Below are 21,950 nucleotides of genomic sequence, written 5' to 3'. Positions count from 1 at the left end.
TAAGAGTGAGTCTAATTGCTAATCGCTTTTGTCTTTGTCTTTGTTGATCTGCAATTTCACTGATCTAAGTGTGGATGTTACTTTTTCTTGCTTGGATTGAGTTTCTTTAATCTATGGGTTGCTATATTTATCGATTTGGGGAAAATTTTCAGTCACTGTCTCTTAGTTTCCTATGCTCTGTTCTTTCTTTTTTTTCCTCTAAAACTGTAGGTATCAAACATGTGGTATTAGTTGTATGTCAAATCCACATTTTAACCCTCTCCTTTGTATTTTCTACCTTTTGGTCTCCATGCTACGTAAGAATTTCTACAGATCTGTCTTCTAGTTAATTACTTCTCTGTGCGCAATCGGCCACGCCAATTCCATTTTAGTTTCTGTACTTTCATTTCCAGAAGTTCTGCTATTATTTTATAGATCCTGTGATAGTCTCAGGTTTATCTTTTATTTGAAAACAATAATTCTATTTTACAGTGTTCAATAATATAAACATCTGACACCCATATAAAACTTTTTCTGCTCTTCTCTTACTTGTGAAAAATTGTGAAGTCTGCTCCAACTCTAGGAGGGACACACCTTCCACTAGAGATTTCTTTTTTTTTTTTTTTTTTGAGATGGGGTCTTGCTCTATCATCCAGGCTGGAGTGCAGTGGCGCCATCTCGGCAAACTCTGCCTCCCAGGTTCATGCCATTCTCCTGCCTCAGCCTCCCGAGTAGCTGGGACTACAGGCGTCTGCCACCACGCCTGGCTAATTTTTTTGTATTTTTAGTAGAGACGGGGGTTTCACCATGTTAGCCAGGATGGTCTCGATCTCCTGACCTTGTGATCTGCCCGCCTTGGCCTCCCAAAGTGCTGGGATTACAGGTGTGAGCCACCTCACCCGGCCTCCACTAGAGATTCCAATTGAACTTGGTCATCTAGAAGCAGTGCCACATATCTTGACACCTGGAGTACCCAAGCTGTGCATGGCTGCCTAGGTTCTAGACATCTTATTTCCTATGCCCAGGCCCTCTTTCCAATGTGTTCCATTCACATTCTGCTAAATAGAAAACTGAGTATAATCCCTCCTCTTTTGTCCTCCCAACACTCACATCTTCCAAATCAAAACCCAGGAGTCAACTCTATGTGATCTCTGCAACTTCTCTGTAAATCTAAAATTATTATTTGTTTAAATCTAGCAGTCCTGCAGTTGAGTCATTACTGTAACTTGCCCAGTCCCTTTCTGTTTCATTCCCTCTCAACAGGATCAATGTTTTTGACTCTAAATCAAAAGCCTGTTTAGTCTTGAAAAACTCTGCTAGGAACCATATGTACATAATAAATAATAATAATCATCATAAATACTGGAATAACCTCAAATACTCGAAATTAGCAATCTAGACTTTCACCATTACTCCTTCACTTTGGCTCAACCTCAGTGGTTATCACAGAATATAATCCATGTTATCATAGCAATTTCTATTTAATCTGCACTCTGTTTCCTCCGTGTTCCATCTTAAGGTTCTCCATTTGCTGATTTCCAACTACAGTTTTGACTTTATCTCTGCCTCCTCATATTGCTGAATTTGAGATATCCATCTCAATATACTCCCACTTCTAATGATCGTACCTTCAGTCTTATCAAGTAATTCTCAGCCTTTTTTCCTCAGTCTTTCAGGCTGGCCTCTAAACTTCAACACCTTACTACTCCATGTAGGCCATCCTGTCTCATTCTTGCTTACCTTGTCTACATTTGTTTACACAGTAATTAGGGAAGAGGATTATTTAACCTCAACCAAAATGCCGAAGAAATAGTATGTTTGCTTTTAATATTCTACTAATGTAGGTGAAAATTGTGATATTAAAGTTAAAATTGGGGCCGGGCATGGTGGCTCATGCCTGTAATCCAGCACTTTGGGAGGCCAAGGTGGGAGGATCACTTGAGGTCAGGAGTTCCAGACCAGCCTGGCCAACATGGCGAAACTCTGTCTCTACTAAAAATACAAAAATTAGCTGGGCATGATGGCGCATGCCTGTAATTCCAGCTACTTGGGAGGCTAAGGCAGGAGAATCGCTTGAAACCGGGAGCCAGAGGTTGCAGTGAGCTGAGATCACACCACTGCACTCCAGCCTGGGAGACAGTGAGAATCTGTCTCAAAAATATGTATATATATTTTTATATATATATATATATTTTTTTGTGTGTATATATATTTGTTTTACATTTGCTGAGGAGTGCTTTACTTCCAACTATGTGGTCAGTTTTGGAGTAAGTGCAATGTGGTGCTGAGAAGAATGTATATTCTGTTGATTTGGGGTGGAGAGTTCTGTAGATGGCTATCAGGTCCGCTTGGTGCAGAGTTGAGTTCAATTCCTGGATATCCTTGTTAACTTTCTGTCTCGTTGATCTGTCTAATGAAATCAGTGGGGTGTTAAAGTCTCCCATTATATATATTTATAAATATACTTTTGTATATATATTTGTATATATATTTGTGTGTGTGTATATATATATATATAAAGGTAAAATTGCACTTTGTCTACTGATTTTATTGCTTTTAAGTTGTGTGTAATAACAAATGGTGTATTTATCTGAGGTTTGCAACAAATAGCATAGAATCAGTTGGTATTCTAACTATAACTAAGACATGAAGACCCACACAATGGCACTTATTCAGAATTGAGTAGTATTAGTGTTGACCATCATGTTTACTTTGCTGAGAACAATCAGCTATTAGAAATCTGAAAAGCTGAACATAACTAGATTACTGTTTATGAAACAAACCAAAAGGGTTCTTAATTCAAGTATGAGAAAACTAAGAAAATTCAGGAAAATATTTCAAACATTGAGAGAAAAAGAACCGTTATCACTATTCACACTTCCTGTGGCAGTTAAGTAAGGCTGTTTTCACTAAAGAAGCATAAATACAACTTAATTTCATTTAAAAACAAATATGAAGCATTTTGGCATAATTAAAACTTTACTGCCATGCTTTAGACAATCTATTGAACCACATAATAAAAGTTTCTTTTTTTGTGTGTGTGTGTCTCAGAATTTCTTCTAAATTAAAAAGATCACCTATAAACAGATCTTTGTTTATACATTTGATAAAGTAACTTTCTTTCAAAGGCATAAGAAGACATCACATAAAGGAAAATGATGCTGGTTACCACGGGCATTCAATTCCGAGTCAAATTTTATATTGGGAACTTTTCTAACATTATTTCGTTTAATTTTCCACTGCAATCCTATCAAGCATCATTCTTTAACCAGTAGAGAACCTGAGGCTCAGAGAATGTCAAGAAAGTTGTACAGGCTCACATCGGAAGCAAGTAGCAGAGCCAAGAATCAATCACAGATTGGTCCAACTCCAAAGTCCATGCTCAAACCTCTATGCTTTATTTCCTTTACAGCAGAGACTTTTAGATGAACCAATCACTGTTGAAATATAACTTATTTCCATTTCTATTTCTCTGGTCTGGACTATGAGTTCTTTGTCAGCAGAGTCTGTTTCTTATATATCTTTGCTTTCCCAATTCCTATTAGGGTAGAAGTAACACATTGTTGCTAAGTGAAAAGGGGATATTGAATTCATCCTTGCTGCGCCTATAAGTGCCAGGACACATTATTCTAACTGGGTACATAAAAACCTTTCAATGACCAGTTTTGTGTTATTGTGATATGATTGAACATATATAACAATCTAGCTGAGCTACAAACAGAAAACTGTGGCCACTATGTAATGTGATTTCAGAAACAAAGCTTTCTTTTGAGTTGATTCATAAATACAGAAACATTCCATAGGTGATACCCTGTATTCTGATCCTGGTACTATTTTTCCACTAGTATAGGCAGAAAAACTAAATAACTTTCAAACTGGACCTATAACTTTTTCTGGCCTATTGCATCTGAAAAAAGATTATGAGACAAAACACAAAGAAAGACAAACATCATAAAATAACTTTTATACAGGATTAGTAGATCTGTTTACATATAAAAAACAGAAAGGACCTCATTACAGTTAGATTTCACATAAATTACACATTGACTTTTAAAAACTACTATTCAACTTCATTTAAAGTCCCTTTTAAAAATTTCATTTTGAAGGCACAGTGCATGAAATAAACCAAAGACTGAAGCACTTGAGATGAACGGGTGTTGGGCACCTTATATAAACAGCTGTAGATTGCTCTAGAACTGGGAGCATCACTTGGAAAAATTGGAGAGGTGAAAAGCTGATTTTTAATCTGAGCATTAAAAAATACCATTATGTCATACCTCCAGAAAATCTGTAGCATGGCCAGCATAGAAGGTAATTAGTACACTCATGTTATGCCATTTATAAAAATCACAATCATACATATTTACATAATTTATATCCAACTGCCTCAAAATGGTAATCTACTTTCAAATTTCATAATGTACTCTGTCAAATCAAAATCAACCAGGACAATATTCTGAAAATCAAGTGGAATTATTAACGAATTATTGCTAAAAATAGGATACATGGGTATTGGGAGAGATTTCTTCATGAACTAGAAATCCAAGTTCAGTTGACATTAATCAAAGACCCCAATCATCCCCCCAAAATAACTAGTTAAAACAAATCAGAAACCCAAGAGTTATCAAAAAAGTTGCTATAGAAAACCACTGAACATCAATCATAGTGGAATTTATAGTAATAACAATAAAGCAAAATTATATGGAAATGCTGGGTTGTCACTGTTAAAACAATTCCACCAGAAAAACCATAATGTAGGGCACTATTACAGAGTTGATTGCCAATAAGCTTTTCATACAGCAGGGTCAACACCTGGCACAAGTGCATTTCTGGCAACAACAAGATAAAACTATTTAATGTTGAGAATAAATGGAAATGGAGGAGCAGGTCATGGTTACCGAGTAACCTGGTGTTAGCTCAAACACAATAAGCTCAGACATAAACACTACCTTTTATTTATTTGTCAACTCATAATTAGATTTAAATTCAATAGTCATGAATTCAGCAAATCCCATTCAAGTAAAAGTTACCAAAGATTAAGCAATCAATCACACTGGGCCAAATATACAATATGTTTCCTTTCTGGAAGATGACAAAGTCCCAAAGCAAATCCTTTCAATAAGCATTGCAAGCATTCCTCAACTGGATAGGATCCCACTCACTACCCAACTGTTCAGCAAAGTGCATCAAAACCAAAGGATCTTTCCTTCTGAAATGACTTGGGCACATCTTACTGAACTACATAATCGATACAAGTACATGTACACAGGTGGACACTTTGAACATTACCTACTCAATCACTTTCCTTTTATTAAGGAGCTGGGAAGGAAGAAGTCTTGCAAACTGATCACCAGGACAAAACCCATGCCTTGTGAGTAAAGAAAGGCACAACTCAGATTTAGGCAAATTTCTTAATACTATGATACTTGCCTCTGTAACTCCAAGGAAATGGAAAGTCTCTCGGAGAAACACTGAAGAAATGTATCCCCATCCCATATGGCTTCAATGCCTTAAGCAGTTAATATGTTCTAATATTAGATTAGATCCGCAAATAAAAGACAGGGAAGGGCTGAGAATATAGTCTTAGTAGTCAGGGATCCTATACATTCACGCTTCTAGGTAACACAAGCTGGGAAAGTATTGTTTTCCAGCTAAATGCGTTATTTAAAAGTTCATTGATGGTCAAGATTTATAGCAGAATTTGGTTTTTCTTTCAGGAAGTATTACTAAAATAACTATTTGTATGTTCATTTCTTTAAAATTTTACACATGCTTAAAAGGCATGGCCTCCAGCCACTGAGATGTACAGTTAAAGACATATTTGATCCAAGAGAGAAGTAAATGTAAAAAGGTATCCTCTAGTGAAGACCAATGATAACAAAGCAAAGTCTGTCACATTAACTTTGTTTCATTTGCCGTAATGTCCCAAGCAGGGCCAGCCACTCTTAGGCCCCTTGTTGGTTTCCTGACTGTACTCTTAAAAATAAAGCTGAAAAAGAGCAATATACCACCATCCTTAAAGAAAACATATAGATTATTAGAAGAAATTAAATCATGTATACTTCATTAACTATTAGCATCCCACAAGCTCTGTTTCATGTATGAGGTGGCAGAATTTACAGTTGCTAATACCAGAATACCAGAATAGCTTCACCTTGAACCACAGATTTATCACAGATACTTACTAACAAATGACATGACCTCATTATTCTTGCTAAACAAAATCTTCTTTTATAAAGCCACTTTGAATGCATTCCTCACCAAACCTGGTTGAATGACCTAGGTAGGTGGTAAACCACTCCACCTGAAGGCTTTGGGATAACTGATACATTAATGGATATAGAATACAATTTGAGAAGATGAGAGCAAGTTTTTTGATCCCCTGATTTAGTATAAGTTCAGCAGCAACTTGGTCATTAAAACATTCAAAGGTATTAAACCGTTAGATCATTGGTAAGATGCATACTTACAAAAAGGATCATTTCCGTTGCATAAGACAGACACAATAAAATGCAAATCTTTCAGGTCTTTGCCTGATTGGCAGTGAAGATGACACTTTCACACCACAGTGTTTTATCACTCAGCAGTCATAGTTTACATTTTTTTCAAGGGAGGGAGCTATACTTAAAAACTTTCGACTGAACTTTTAGCAAAATTGGTTGATCAAAAAGAGACTGTCAAATGAAACATTAGGACAAAGAACCAAATTACTCCCAGAGGCCTATGTGAACAAGACCGGCCAAGTGATTTCAATAATAGTATGCTATTACAGGGTATAGGCTTGGGCTGGAGCATGAAGTATAGATATTTTGTGTTTAAATACAGGTTAAGAATGTGCAAGTAGGTCTCTTCCACATTTCTAGATATTTTCAGTAGAATTCAGATCTTGCAGATGGTTGGGTCATCTGAAAACCATGTGTGCAACATAGAAAAAGATTCTGATTTAGGCAATATTAAAGAATCAGGCATTCCTAGAATAAGCTAGTGCTTCACAGATATAAGCAGCAGCACCTGTGGGTTTTTACCAAGTTCAAAGATAGGCAACATGAGTTTTAGCTTTTGCTGGATCTCTCTCTCAGCTTCATTCAAGTGGGCATTTAGATCTTTCACAACAAAGTAAGTTCTCCCTTAAAATGGGCTATTTAGAAGTTTGCTAAACCTTACAAGAGAGGTAGTGAAATCCTGCTTACAGCATAGTCTACCAGTTCCGATCTAGCCTTGGAACAGGTAGAAAGCCAAATGCAGAAGCCCATTTATTCATTTCCTACTGTTATATGTGTTTAAAAATCAATTCAACCTCCATCAAACCTGAATAAGAGAAACTCCAGCTATTTAACAACTAGAGAAAAGTACTCCTCAGTAGGTTGAAAAAACCTTGAGTTTTTAAAGCTTTATGTTGATTCTGACTGCTTTCCCTGCCTTAATGTTTCTGGATTCTTTTGGCCATTTAAAACAAAGAAAAATACTAAAGCCACTAGTAAACATCTGATGTGCAAAATACAACATCCTCTAGTTGGTTTTATGCCATTATTACATAAGCTCCAAATAGCTCATCTTAAATTAAAAAGAAAAACAAAGTGGCTGTCCCATCTCTGCTGCATAAATAGAAATCAGATTTTTTTTTTAAAGGTTAAGAATACTTTAAGGAAGGGAAGTTCGAAACTGCCAGTGAAATTCACAGAGAATACAAATTTAGCAATTTAACTTCCCAAAGCTCTTTGAAGAAGCAAGAGAGTCTCTCTTCTTAATGCAGTGTTCTCCCAAGAGGAACTGTAATTTTGCTTGGTACTTATGCTGGGAGATATGCAAAATGTGTTTCTCAATGTTTGCTAGAATATAATGTTTCCTCTTCAGTGTCTGTTTCATCTTGGAACTCATGGCTTAGGAGGGACTTCTTGGAGCCGGTAGACATCATGCGAATTTCATCTTCATACTCATCATGATGCTGCCTGAGCCGATGAAAGCCATCCTTGTGTCTATTAGACTTGATTGAGCAGATGCACCAAATAATGCAAGCTGTTAGGATCAATGCCGACATAGTAGCACCTGACAAACAAAAACCATCATGTGGGTGATATTATACTTTAAGGATATTAATAAGCAGCTGCTTACAATGGAACTTTTAATAATATACCCCGCATTTATTTTATTTCTATTTCATGCACTTAAGAACAACCTTTTATTATAATAGAAGCAGTATATGTACAATATACAAAATTTAAAAATACAAACTAACAAAAGTCAAAACCAAAAACCTCCTATCTTTACATTTCCGTTACCCAGAGATCATTTTTAGTTACCAGATCTTTTCTGTGTGTGATCCTTCCACCACAGCCTCCTGAGCAGTACCACAGGTGCACGCCACCACACCTGGCTAATTTTTTTTTTTTTTTGGTAGAGATGGGGTTTTGCCATGTTGCCCAGGCTAGTCTAGAACTCCTGACCCTCAAGTGATCCACCTGCCTCGGCCTCCCAAAGCGCTGGGATTATAGGCGTGAGCCACCATGCCTGGCCCCAGATCTTTCTTTATGCATGTGCATATACATGTATTTTTTTCTTTTACCATAATGAGATTATACTGTGTCTACTGTTCTGCAACCTGCTTTTTATGACTTCTATTATACTCCTCCTTTCAGGTAAACTTTCATTTCATCCAAATCTCTTAGTTTATTTTAAATTTGTACATAAGGTTATCAAAATAAAAGTGTTAGAAACTAAAAATAATAAAAATTAAGTTCACAATAGCTCATGGGTGACAGAGCCAGATTTAAACCATGGCTGAATTCTACCTCCTGTGTTTTTAACCACTAAGTTATTTACACTTTATCTGAGACAAGATAAGAACTCTTTAAACTCACCACACAGTATCTATGATTGGGCCATGTTTCCAATATACTACTTTCTCTCAACTAAGGGTCTGTCCCACAGGAACCCTGTGATAAAACTTGGTTATTCTGCCTCAGCCAAGTTGCACTTAGAAATAAACAAAAGCTCTTTGTATCAAATAGATAGAGTACATCAGAGTATTCATTTTACCACATTTTTTTTTCTTCTTAACCTTTCAGTAATCCAAGCAATGACATGAATTAGTTCCAGTGAAAGCAAACATTTCCTCTTTCCTGGATCTTGAAAAAGCAGAACTAATATAAGTCAAAGTCCTAGGAACTTAAAACTTTAATATAAAGCAAATCATTCATTCATTCAACAACTCTTCATTAAGACCCACTGCGTGCTAAGCATCATTCTGGGCTCTGAGGATGCAGGTAGATTCCTCACTCTCTCAGAGCTTATGTTTTAGTGGGAAAGATTGAATATAGACAAATAAATGAACCAATACAATGTTAGTGAGAAGTGCTATAATGAAAAAAAGCAGGATAGAGACAGTCACAGGGGTAGCTAGGGTGATCAGGGAAGACCTCTCCGTGGAGGTGACATTTGAGTATAGACCTGAAGAAACAGAAATATTGGGAACAGGACCCCAAAAGCTGGCCATAAACTGGCTCCAAAACTGGCCATAAACAAAATCTCTGCAGCACTGTGACATGTTCATCGTGGCCATGACACCCATGCTGGAAAGTTGTGGGTTTACCAGAATGAGGGCAAGGAACACCTGGCCCACCCAAGGCAGAAAACCACTTAAAGGCATTCTTAAACTACAAACAATAGCATGAGCGATCTGTGCCTTAAGGACATGCTCCTGCTGCAGATAACTAGCCCAACCCATCCCTTTATTTCGGCCGATCCCTTCATTTCCCATAAGGGATACTTTTAGTTAATCTAATATCTATAAAAACAATGCTAATGACTGGTTTGCTGTTAATAAACATGGGTAAATCTCTGTTCGAGGCTCTCAGCTCTAAAGGCTGTGAGACCCCTGATTTCCCACTTCACACCTCTGTATTTCTCTGTGTGTGTCTTTAATTCCTCTAGCACCACTGGGTTAGGGTCTTTCCGACCAAGCTGGTCTCAGCAAGTGGCGTCCATTGTGGGGGCCCGAATCCAGGTTGAAGGGTTGCTGGAGCGGCAGTTGGAGAACATGGAACTGAGAACATGGAACTAAGCTGGAGGACACCTGAGTACTCCTAAAGCAATCCCTGTGGTGAGTAAGAAGGGGAGCTCGGAAGCATTAGGGTAACAATGGGACAAGTGTGGGCTCTGGTTCATTCCACCTTGGAACTTTTTCACACTGATGAGGAGGAAGGAGAGTGTAACGAAGTAACAGAAGAGGTTACAGAGCAGGTTTGTTTGCCAGCTAAAGCTAAAGCAGCAAAGGAGGGAGAGGTTCATCCCTATCCTTCTGCACCCCCTCATTATTATTTTGAAGAAAAAGACCCTCCAGATCTTTCTTTTCCGGAGGACACTGGGTGAAAAGTAGTTGCCCCGTGACTGTTCGAGCAGCGCCTCAAGAGACTCCTCTTAGTTCTATTCAGGCAGGAATTCAGCAAGCTAGCCGAGAGGGTGATTTAGAGGCTTGGCAGTTGCCTGTTAGAATATACCCCCCAGATCAACAGGGAAATAGTATAGCTACATTTGAGCCTTTTCCTTTTAAATTCGGGAAAGCACATTTAGTTGATTATATCAAGGCCTGTGATGGTATCAGAGATAATCTGCATAAGGCTACTCTGCTAGCACAGGCAATGGCAGGACTGAGAGTGAATAAAGGAACTTCATTTCCTGGAGCTTGTTTTAACCGTGAGAAGCATGGTCATACTAAAAAAAAAAAAAAGTAGAAAAAAATCAGTGAGTCAGGCCACCAGATAGGGGAAAAAAGAAAACTGCTGAGCCCGAAATATGTCCAAAATGTAAAAAAGGAAAACATTGTGCTAATCAGTGTCACTCTAAGTTTGATAAAGATGGGAACCCACTTTCGGGAAATGCCATAAGGGGCCCATCCCAGGCCCCATTCCAAACCAGGGCATTTCCAGCTCAGGCCATGCGCTCTTCCCTATACAAAATCTGTGCCCCACCACAGCCGGTAGTGCCATGGTAGATTTATGCTGCACAAAAGTTGTGAGTCTTCTGCTGGGGGACCCTCACAAAAGGTCCCAACAGGAGTCTGTGGACCCCTGCCAGCAGGGACGATAGGATTACTTCTAGGCAGGTCTAGTTTAAATTTAAAAGAGGTACAAATACATACAGGAGTCATTGATTCAGATATTAATGGGGAAATTCAAATTGTTATATCTACTTCTGTTCCCTGGAAAGCAGAGCCAGGAGATCATATAGCACAGCTCCTGATTGTGCCATATGTGGAAATGGGGAAAAATGAAATTAAACTAACAGGAGGATTTGGAAGCACAAATAAACAAGGCAAAGCAGCTTATTGGGTAAATCAAATTACTGATAAACGTCCTACCTTTGAAATAACTATTCAGGGAAAGAAATTTAAAGGTTTGGTAGATACAGGAGCGGACATTGCAATCATTTCTCTACAGCACTGGTCCTCCGTGTGGTCAATTCAACCCGCTCAATTAAACATAGTTGGAGTTGCTAAAGCCCCTGAAGTATATCAGAGCAGTTATATTTTGCATTGTGAAGGGCTCGATGGACACCCTGGGACTATTTGACCAATTAAAACATCTGTACCTATAACTTTATGGGGGAGAGACTTATTACAACAATGGGGAGCACAAGTTCTAATATCAGAACAATTATATAGCCCTCAAAGTCAACATACAATGCATGAAATGGGGTATGTCCCTGGTATGGGACTAGAAAAAAATTTGCAGGGTTTGAAAAAACCGCTTCAAGTGGAAAGACAAAGTTCCTGCCAAAGATTAGGATATCATTTTTTATGGCAGCCATTGTTAAGCCTCTAGAACCTATACCTTTAAAATGGTTAACAGATAAGCCAATTTGGATAGAACAATGGCCGCTAAGTAAAGAGAAACTGGAGGCTTTAGAGAAATTAGTTACTGAACAATTAGAAAATGGGCACACAGCTCCAACATTTTCCCCTTGGAATTCTCCAGGTTTTGTAATTAAGAAAAAATCAGGTAAATGGAGAATGTTAACTGACTTAAGAGTCATCAACTCAATTATACAACCTATGGGAGCATTACAGCCAGGATTGCCTTCTCCTGCTATAATCCCAAAAACTTGGCCTTTAATAGTCATAGATTTAAAAGACTGTTTCTTTACTATCCCGTTAGCTGAGCAAGACTGTGAATGTTTTGCATTTACAATTCTTGTGGTAAACAACCTGCAGCCTGCTAAGCGTTTTCATTGTTTTACAGATGGGTCTAGTAATGGTAAAGCTTCTTATTCTGGATCAAAAGGTAAAGTTTCCCAGATGCCCTATACTTCAGCTCAAAAAGCAGAGCTTGTAGCTGTAACTGAGGTATTGACTGCTTTTAATATGCCTATTAATGTCATTTCTGATTCTTCATACATGGTTCATTCCACACAGTTAATTAAAAATGCTTAGTTACAATTTCATACAGATAAACAACTGATGACAAAAACAAAAAAGAGGGAGAAATAGGGATTACAGGATAGCCCATATACAACTGAATCTAGCATTATTAACTTTAAATTTTTTGAGCCTGCCCAAAGGCCAGATGTTATCAGCAGCTGAACAGCATCTACAGAAACCAGCTGCAAAGACAGAAGCAGAACAACTGGTTAAGTGGAGAGATCCAATAACAAACAGTTGGGAAATAGGTAAAATAATAACTTGGGGTAGAGGTTATGCTTGTGTTTCTCCAAGCCAAAATCAACAGCTGATTTGGATACCATCAAGACACCCGAAACCTTATCATGAGCCAGATGCTGAGGAAGAGATTCCGGGAGGATCCCGAGGACCCCCTGGTTGCAGCCATGTTGAGACTGATGCTGAGGAGGACCCCAACTGTCACGAGCAACACCTGTCAAACACAGCCACCCACCTGGGGACAGATCAAGAAGCTGTCACAGATGGTGGAAGAAAACCTGAGGAAAGCGGGACAACCAGTCACAATAAGTAATTTAATGGGTAGCTATAATAGTGGTGATCGCCATTGCTGTGAGTATTCCTTCAACAAGGGCAGACACAGAGAACAATTATACTTATTGGGCATATTTATCAATCTTGGCTGGCAATAATGCCTGGATGTAATCACTCTATGACACAGTTACACATGCTTTCTGATCTCAGTATTTACCATAATAAATCTGCTCTTATAATTGAGGCATACTGCCCTCAAAAACCTGTTTGTAAACAAAATTAAACCTGGCCAGAAAAAATGAACGTACTTGTTTAGGAAGATTGCATTGCAAAACAGGCAGAGGTGCTGTGCAGTGATTCCTATGGAATCATTATTGATTGGTCCCCTAAGGGGATGTTTAGCTTGAACTGCACCTCTCAGTCTGCATGCCATGGCCACACTATGTTCAGATGGTCTGAACAAAACGGTCAGATGGTAGAAATGATAAGAAGTATGGCAAAAGTTCATATTATCTGGAACCATGGCAGTATAGTGGCACCTCAACCTCAAATGATAAGGTTCGTTGTAGGAGCTAAACATAAGGATTTGTGGAAACTATTAATAGCTCTTAATAAGATCAAAATTTGGGAACAAATATTTAAAGCATCCTGGGCACACCTGACCTTAATGCCAGGAACTGGAGTGCTTAAAGGAGCTGCAGATAGATTAGCAGCTAGTAACCCATTAAAATGGATAAAAACGCTTGGAAGCTCTGTGATTTCAATGATGATTGTGCTTTTAATCTGTTGTCTTTGTATAGTCTGCAAATGTGGAACTTGACTCCTGCGAGAAGTAGCTCACTGTGACAAAGCTGCCTTTGCTTTGATCGATTTGCAAATAAAAGGGGGATATGTCGGGAACAGGCCCCCCAAAATCTGGCCATAAACTGGCTCCAAAACTGGCCATAAACAAAATCTCTGCAGCACTGTGACATGTTCATCATGGCCATGATGCCCACACTGGAAGGTTGTGGGTTTACCAGAATGAGGGCAAGGAACACCTGGCCCGCCCAGGGTGGAAAACCACTTAAAGGCATTCTTAAACTACAAACAATAGCATGAGCGATCTGTGCCTTAAGGACATGCTCCTGCTGCAGATAACTAGCCCAACCCATCCCTTTATTTTGGCCCATACCTTCGTTTCCCATAAGGGATACTTTTAGTTAATCTATAGAAACAATGCTAATGACTGGCTTGTTGTTAATAAATACATGGGTAAATCTCTGTTCAAGGCTCTCAGCTCTGAAGGCTGTGAGACCCCTGATTTCCCACTTCACACCTCTATATTTCTGTGTGTGTGCGTCTTCAATTTCTCTAGCGCCACTGGGTTAGGGTCTCCCTGACCAAGCTGGTCTCGGCAGAGAAAGGCAAGCCAGGAGAACATATGGGAGAACAGAGGTCCAGGAAAATCACATTTAGATAAGGAGACATCAGAAGACAAGTGATTAGTTTCAGGATTATGGAGGTGACCCACTCTCATATTGAAATGTCAAGATTGTTTTTAACTTTTACTACTAAAAATCAAAATGTCTTTACCTGATACAGTTACCACAAGCTCCCTTGGCAAACCAAATATCCGGTTATCTGTGTCAAAGACTATCACCACAGAACTAGCTGCATCATGATGCACAAAGACCTAGAAGGGGAAAGTATAAGAATCATGACAAGTTCTGCTTAAGGTGTACTGTATCCCTGCTATATTATTAGGGCCCATATAGCAAACTAAGGAGATGATGCCTTGCCATCTAAAGTATACAAAATGCTAGAAAATTTTCCCTTTTGGTGGCAAGGGGCACAAGGATAACAAGATATCGTAATCAAGAGGCAGTCACACTTTTATTTCTTTATTCCCTTCAAGATTTCTAACTAGAGTTTCAAAATAAAACAGAAGTATTACTAAGAATAAAAATTTACATGATGCTACTCAATTTGAGTTTCTTACCTGTGAATGTTGTTGCTGGTACCCATCAGCGATGGCATTGATGTTATGGACACCTGGCGCTAAGAGTACATGGAAATAACCTCCCTCTTTTGTGTGTACCTTTATTCCTTCATTAAGTACAATGACTGCTTTAGAGATTGGCTTTCCAGTCTTATCTTTAACAAATCCATGAACTCCCTTGTGAACCTGAAAAAATGTTTAAACTATAAATTTATGTTGTCATAATGCCAGACATTGTAGAGGCACTAGCTTGAGGCATGACCAAAACCAACCAACCGAACAAACAAAACAAAAACCACACACAAACAAGTGTCAAACTCCGTATGGCCTGCTTCTTCTCTTTCCCCCCACCCCCCCCCCCCCCACTGACTCTGACCTTGTTTGCCATTCATTCAATGTTCAGGGTCACAGAGCTGGACATAAAAGAGAACTCTGATACTGTCACAGCCTGAAGCATTAGAACCCAACCTTCTAATGCCTTGAGTGATTTCCTTCCCACTATGGTATACTACTCCAGTAACTCTGTGATATTCAAATTAAAGAACTTGCAGCATCTTGCAAGGTCAAATTACCTAAATTATAGCAGATTCCAGAGATGTGAATGAATGGCATCTATTTAGGAAACATAAAATAACCAAAACTCTTCTATATAAATTTAAAATAAATAATATACATTTTTGGTAAAAGACAATGTTTCGATAAAGGTTTTCACTGAACACATTCCTGGGAGTTTGCCTCTAGTTAAAAGGAAAAGACTCACCTCCACTAACATACTAAGAAGAGATCTCTTATTGTCTGCCCACAAGGAAGGGAGCTGTGCAGCACTAGGAAAGTAACAGCAGCTTGTGTATACTGTGATTTCCGGACAATGGCCATAGGTGACGCTATAATCCTAAAATATAAAGTTCAAAATCAAATGTGGGAAAATTAGTAAGTAAAAGAAAGAATGAGGCATTGTAATACAACAAATGGAGTAAATGAAAAGAAAATGTAGCTGATGTAAACTAAGAAACTGTAAAGCATTTTATGACAAGTATAAATAAACCTCTCTGTATTATAATCAGTTACAAACTCTATGAGAGACCTTGAGGATAGGGGCTATGTCGAATTCACTTTCCTATCTTCAGTGCTTCCCACTGTGCCTGGTAGTGCCAGTTAGATGGGGTTTATTCGGGTTTGCTGAAGAAATGAATCAATAAGTTCATGCAGAAGAGGGTCAGCTTCCCTTAAAACCCAGAAACGTCACAGTTGTTCTTGAAGCTCTGGAGATAATAATCATTAGCCCTCTGATACCCTCAACCTGGACGCCTGCTGGTAACAATACCCACTCCCTGCAATATAGCATTTATCAAATTATCTTAACTGATTAGAGATTAGTTTTCCCATAGCATAGTTCAGATCATGTCAATATTGTTATCCCTGCTCAAAACCTGTGCAGACAGGTTCAAAAACCCAACTTACCACCTTTTCCCAAAATATCTTCTTTTTCCTAACTCAGTTAATGATATTAACTCATTTTCTCACATAGCCATGAAACGTCTTGTCTTTGACTTCTCTATCTCACTATCATCCATAATTTGCTGAATCTTGTCAATTCTACCTCTATATAATCTCTAAAATGTCATCCTCTGACTCTACTCTCCTTGCCACTAGCATAACCTAGGCCCTCATTACTTTTTGTCTAGACAATTCCAAACCAGTCTCCCTGTACCAGTGTCTCTTCCTCCAAACTATCTTAACTGATTATTTAGAGATTAGTTTTCCCATAGCATAGCTCAGATCATGTCAATATTGTTATCCCTGCTCAAAACCTCATAGTTTCCCATTCTTATTAAAACAAAGCATTCAAAGCAACCAGTACTCTTTCCATTCTTAACCTTTTGCGGCTCTGCATTACACTCCATACTCTAACTAAATTGGACTGCCGCTATGTACTGCTTCCTCTTTCTGGAATGTTCTGCTTCACAATCTCTGCAGCCCAAATGCCATCTCCTCTACAGAGAAAAAGGCTGTATCTCTGACTACATATAATTTTTTGTGTCTTTAATTTCTCATGGCCTGTTGAGAGCTACTTTCTTCTACATCAAATCAATTAATTATGTAACACAGTTAATTCGTACAATAGGCCAGGCAATATATTTTATCACTAATATGGCAAAGTGCCTCCCAGTAGTAAGTTCTTAGTAAATAAAGGACAGAAGACAGGCAGAAATGGGAATGAAGTCAGTTTTCTGGTTGCACATGTGAATAAAATGATCAGCCACCCACCCATCTGCTAACAACTCCTGCCTAATTTGAAGTGGATAGACAGTGAATTAAAATGCTGTCAGAAATTAAAGAAGACCTAAATAAATGGATGGGAGGACAATATTGTAGAGATGTCAATACTACACAAAGTGATCTACGGTTTCAACACAACCTCTAACAAAATTCCAACATCCCTTTTCTCAGAAAAAGAAAAGCCAACGCTCAAATTCAAATGGAATGACAAGGGGCCCTGAATAGCCAAAACAATCTTTAAGAACAATAAAGTTGAAGGACTCACACGTTCCAATTTTACAATTTACCACAACAAACCTACATTAATCAAAACAGTGATACTGGCATAAAGGCAAACACATAGACCAATGGAATAGAATTGAGAGTACAGAAATAAACCCACACATCTATGGTAAACTCATTTTTGACAAGGGTACCAAAACCATTCAGTGGGGAAAAAATAGTCTTTCAACAAATAGTGCTGAGACAACTGAATTTCTACATACAAACAAACGAAGCTGAACTCCTACTTCATGCCATAAAAAATAAATTGCATCAATGACCAAAATACGACAGCTTGATCCATAAATTTTTTTTTTTTTTTGAGACAGGATCTCACTCTGTTGCCCAGACTGGAGTGCAGTGGCGAGATCTCGGCTTATCGCAATCTCTCCCTCCCAAGCCATTCTCCTGCCGCAGCCTCCCGAGTAGCTGGGATTACAGGTGCGCGGCACTACAGCCCGGCTAATGTTTGTATTTTTAGTATATGGGGTTTCACCATGTTGGCCAGGCTGGTCTTGAACTCCTGACATCAAATGATCCACCCACCCTGGCCTCCCAAAGTGCTCTGATTACAGGCCTGAGCCACCGTGCCCAGCCCATAAAACTCTTCAAAGAAAACGCAAGCATAGGTGGCATGGAGTGGGGCGGTGGTGGGGAGGGGCATGCACCCTGCCCCCCAACTCATCCCACATCTGCCCTCCAAAAAACAGAAAAAAGAAAAGAAACCGGGGGGGGGGGCGGGGAATCTTCATGACCTTGGATTTAGCAACAGATCCTTAGATAAGATAACAATTGCAAAAGCAACAACAAAAACAGATACATTGGATTTCATCACAATTAAAAACTCTTGTGTATCAAAGGACATAATCAAGAAATTTAAAAGGTAACCTACAGAATAGGAGAAAATACTTGCAAATCATGTATCTGATAAGAATTTCATATCTAGAATACATAGCATCCAGAATGGTTTTTGTTTGTTTATTTGTTTTTCTTGAGATGGAGTTTCGTGCTTGTTCCCCAGGCTGGAGTGCAATGGTATGATCTTGGCTCACTGAAACCTCCACCTCCCTAGTTCAAGAGATTCTCCTGCCTCAGCCTCCCAAGTAGCTGGGATTACAGGTGCCTGCCCCCACGCCTAGCTAATTTTTTTGTATTTTTAGTAGAGACGGGTTTTACCATGTTGGCCAGGCTGGTCTCGAACTCCTGACCTCAGGTGATCCTCCTGCCTCAGCCTCCCAAAGTGCTGGGATTATAGACGTGAGCCACCACCACATTCAGCCTTTTATATTAACATATAAAGAACTCCAGCCTAGGCAACAAAGGGAGACCCTGTCTCTACAAAGAATTTAAAATAATTGGTCCAGCATGGTGGTGCATGCGGGTGGTGGTGGCTACTCCCAGAGGCTGAGGTGGGGGGATCACTTAGGCCTGGGAGGTTGAGGCTGCAATAAGCTGCGAAGGAGTCATAGCCACTGCACTCCAGCCTGAGCAACAAAGTGAGACTCTGTTAAAAAAAAAAAAAACAAAAAAACAAAAAACCAAAAAAACGAAAATAAGTGTTGGTAAGGAGAGGATATGGGAAAAATTGGAACCCTCAAACAATGCTGGTAAGGAATGTAAAATGGTGCAGCTGCTGTGGAAAACAGTTTGGTGGTTCCTCAAAAGGTGAAACATAGAATTACAACATAACCAGGTAATTCCACTCCTAGGTATCTACCCCAAAGAAGTGACAGATACTTGTAATACCAAGGCTTATGGCAGCATGGGGTTCAAACAGATACCTGCAATACCAATGTTCATGGCAACATCATTCGCAATAGCCAAAAAGCAGAAATCCAAGTGCCCATCAATACATGAATTAACAAACAAAATGTGGTATAAACATAAATGGAATATTATTCAGCCATAAAAAGGAATGAAGTAAAGATACATGCTCTAAAATGGATGAATCCTAAAAACATTTTGCTAAGTGAAAGGGTAAATATTGTATGATTCTACTTACATGAAATATATAGAATAGGCAAATAGAAAGTAGACAGGGGTTCCAGGAGTCGTGGGAGAGGGGAATAGGGAGTTACTGCTTAGTGGATACAGAGTTTCTGTCTGGGGCAAATGAAGTTTTGGAAATAGATATGGTTTTGGGGGCACAACATTTAATTAATGTCACTGAACTGTACAATTAAAAATGGTTAAAATGGCCAAAAAAAGTACTCTCGGGTTAATTTAAGGGCTAAACATGTCAAGAAAGCCATGAGCCAGATGCCATTCACTTTACAATACCAGAAAAGTCACCTATTCTTGCACTCAATGGCCGATATTCATAAACTCCACTCTTTTTTTTTTTTTTTTTTTTGAGATGGAGTCTCACTCTGTTGCCCAGGCTGGAGTGCAGTAGCACGATCTCGACTAGACTCACTGCAACCTCCGCCTCCCAGGTTCAAGTGATTCTCCTGACTCAGCCTCCCAAGTAGCTGGGATTACAGGCGTCTGCCACCACATCCAGCTAATTTTTATATTTTTAGTAGAAACGGGGTTTCGCATGTTGGCCAGGCTGGTCTCGAACTCCCAATCTCAGATAATCCACCTGCCCTGGACTCCCAAAGCACTGGGATTACACGTACGACATCGTGCCTGGCCATAACTCCATTCTAACCATGTTCTAGAAAGCATACCTTCATGCTGCCCAGGTGACTATGCCATTCTGCTCCACGCATTACTCCTCCTGGAATATTCTCATCTATAAAAGCATTGAGAAATGTGGAATCAAGCAGACCTTAAGGTGAAACTCCTTTCCCCACAAAAGCAACAATAACAGCAATAACAAAAGGTATGGAAAACACTTACCTGATTTATTCGGGCAACTGGGCTGACCCATGTGCATGGATGGATGATTATTTGCATAAAGAGATGCCAGATGCTTCAGAGTCTCTTTATTTTCCACTGTAGAAAGAAAAAATTAGAAGTCAGTGGAGAAATCCAAATGATTTTTTCCCCAAGTTAACTTTCATGTATACAAGTCACCTTCTTCTCCTAATAAATTTTGCACTCTGCTTAAGTATACTGTTACTATAATTAACCCTAAAAGGTTTTATTTACCTAAGATAATCACACGAAGAAGACCAACATCCTCCTTACATTAAAAGGTTCTAATGGTGAGTTTTCATAACAGACTATTACACTAAACTACAAACTTGTTTTGATATGTCTTACTGCATTTTGGGACAACTGTAACCTAATAACAATATTCTTTGTTATTAGGATGCACTGAAAACCACCCAAACTATCTCCATATACTGCAACCCCACAGAGATTAAACCACCAACTGTTTAACTCACCATAAGATGCAACCACTTAGTCAAAGTTTAAAACAGGAGAGGACAAATCTGTACTGTTAGTGTTTGGTTACATAGGAGTTTCATGAGGCACAGAGAATGAAAAGTGTCATACTCACTTTTACATTCTCAGTATTTACAGACATAATAATTTTTCAGTAAATGGTTGTGGACTAAAGGGAACATATGGAACAAGATAGCTAGACTCAATAAAGCTGGGCTTCCATTAGATCTGAGCTCTCTTCTCCAAGTAACTGAACTGCTGATATATGTACAGTCTTCTTTGGTTGGTAATTTGCTCACAGAGTGTGCTCAAATGCTCACTATTTATAAAAATGTGGAAGGGACATTACTTAATTGGGATTTGCTACCTAAGCTAAATAGTATATATATGAAATGACATTCTACATACCTGTCTGTACTGGCTTGTCATAAGGATATGTGACCAGCACGGAACCACCATCTAAGGCAACAGAAAGACTAAAGTCCTGTTTTTGAATCAAATTTTCAATGATGGCTTTAGTCTCAGGTTGGGAGGCATTATCTAAAAAAGAGAAAAGTCAAATATAAAATATCAAATTTTAAATCTTAGTATGAGTATCTAAGGAAATACTTTCTACTTGAATACAATCAAAATGCTAACTTAAAAATTTGCAGATAAATATTTTATTTCTCCATAAGCTACTATCTCAAGCAAGAAAGATACATTACAGAAGGTAGGTTAGTATGAGTTCTATTATGTACTTCAGGATATGTATATACTAATGACTCTAAGCAAGTTAAAGAAAAATCTTATTTAAAAAAAACAAAAAGAATACGCATATCCTGCTTTACAAAATAACTTAGGGAATATATAAATAACCTATCTGATATGGTTTGGCTGTACCCCCACCCAAATCTCAACTTGAATTGCATCTCCCAGAATTCCCATGTGCTGTGGGAGGCACCCAGTGAGAGGTGACTGAATCATGGGGGCGGGTCTTTCCCATGCTATTCTTGTGATAGTGAATAAGTCTCACAAGATCTGATGGGTTTATCGGGGGTTTCCACTTTCACTTCCTTCTCATTGTCTCTTGCCACTGCCATGTAAGAAGTGCCTTTCATCCTCCACTATGATGGTGAAACCTCCCCAGCCATGTGGGACTGTAAGTCCAATTAAATCTCCTTTTCTTCCCAGTCTCAAGTATGTCTT

General features: G+C 38.8%; 1 protein-coding gene across 1 annotated transcript in view; it reads right to left on the bottom strand.

The window, feature by feature from the left end:
- Positions 1-3,924: 3,924 nt before the first annotated feature.
- CPD (carboxypeptidase D) overlaps positions 3,925-21,950 on the bottom strand; it is an 89,961-nt gene continuing 71,935 nt past the window's right edge. The window contains exons 15-21 of the mRNA XM_003912557.4: positions 21,171-21,302; positions 20,271-20,366; positions 20,099-20,163; positions 15,646-15,777; positions 14,886-15,071; positions 14,480-14,579; positions 3,925-8,025 (exon numbers count right to left, since the gene is read on the bottom strand). Of these exons, the coding sequence (XP_003912606.2) occupies positions 7,799-8,025; positions 14,480-14,579; positions 14,886-15,071; positions 15,646-15,777; positions 20,099-20,163; positions 20,271-20,366; positions 21,171-21,302 (938 nt within the window). The 3' untranslated portion in view covers positions 3,925-7,798. The remainder of the gene's footprint in view (positions 8,026-14,479; positions 14,580-14,885; positions 15,072-15,645; positions 15,778-20,098; positions 20,164-20,270; positions 20,367-21,170; positions 21,303-21,950) is intronic.

The sequence above is a fragment of the Papio anubis genome, chromosome 17 (assembly GCF_008728515.1).
Source record: "Papio anubis isolate 15944 chromosome 17, Panubis1.0, whole genome shotgun sequence".
Lineage (NCBI taxonomy): Eukaryota > Metazoa > Chordata > Mammalia > Primates > Cercopithecidae > Papio > Papio anubis.
Note: the sequence above shows the minus strand (reverse complement) of the source record. Positions and strands in the feature narration are given on the sequence as shown.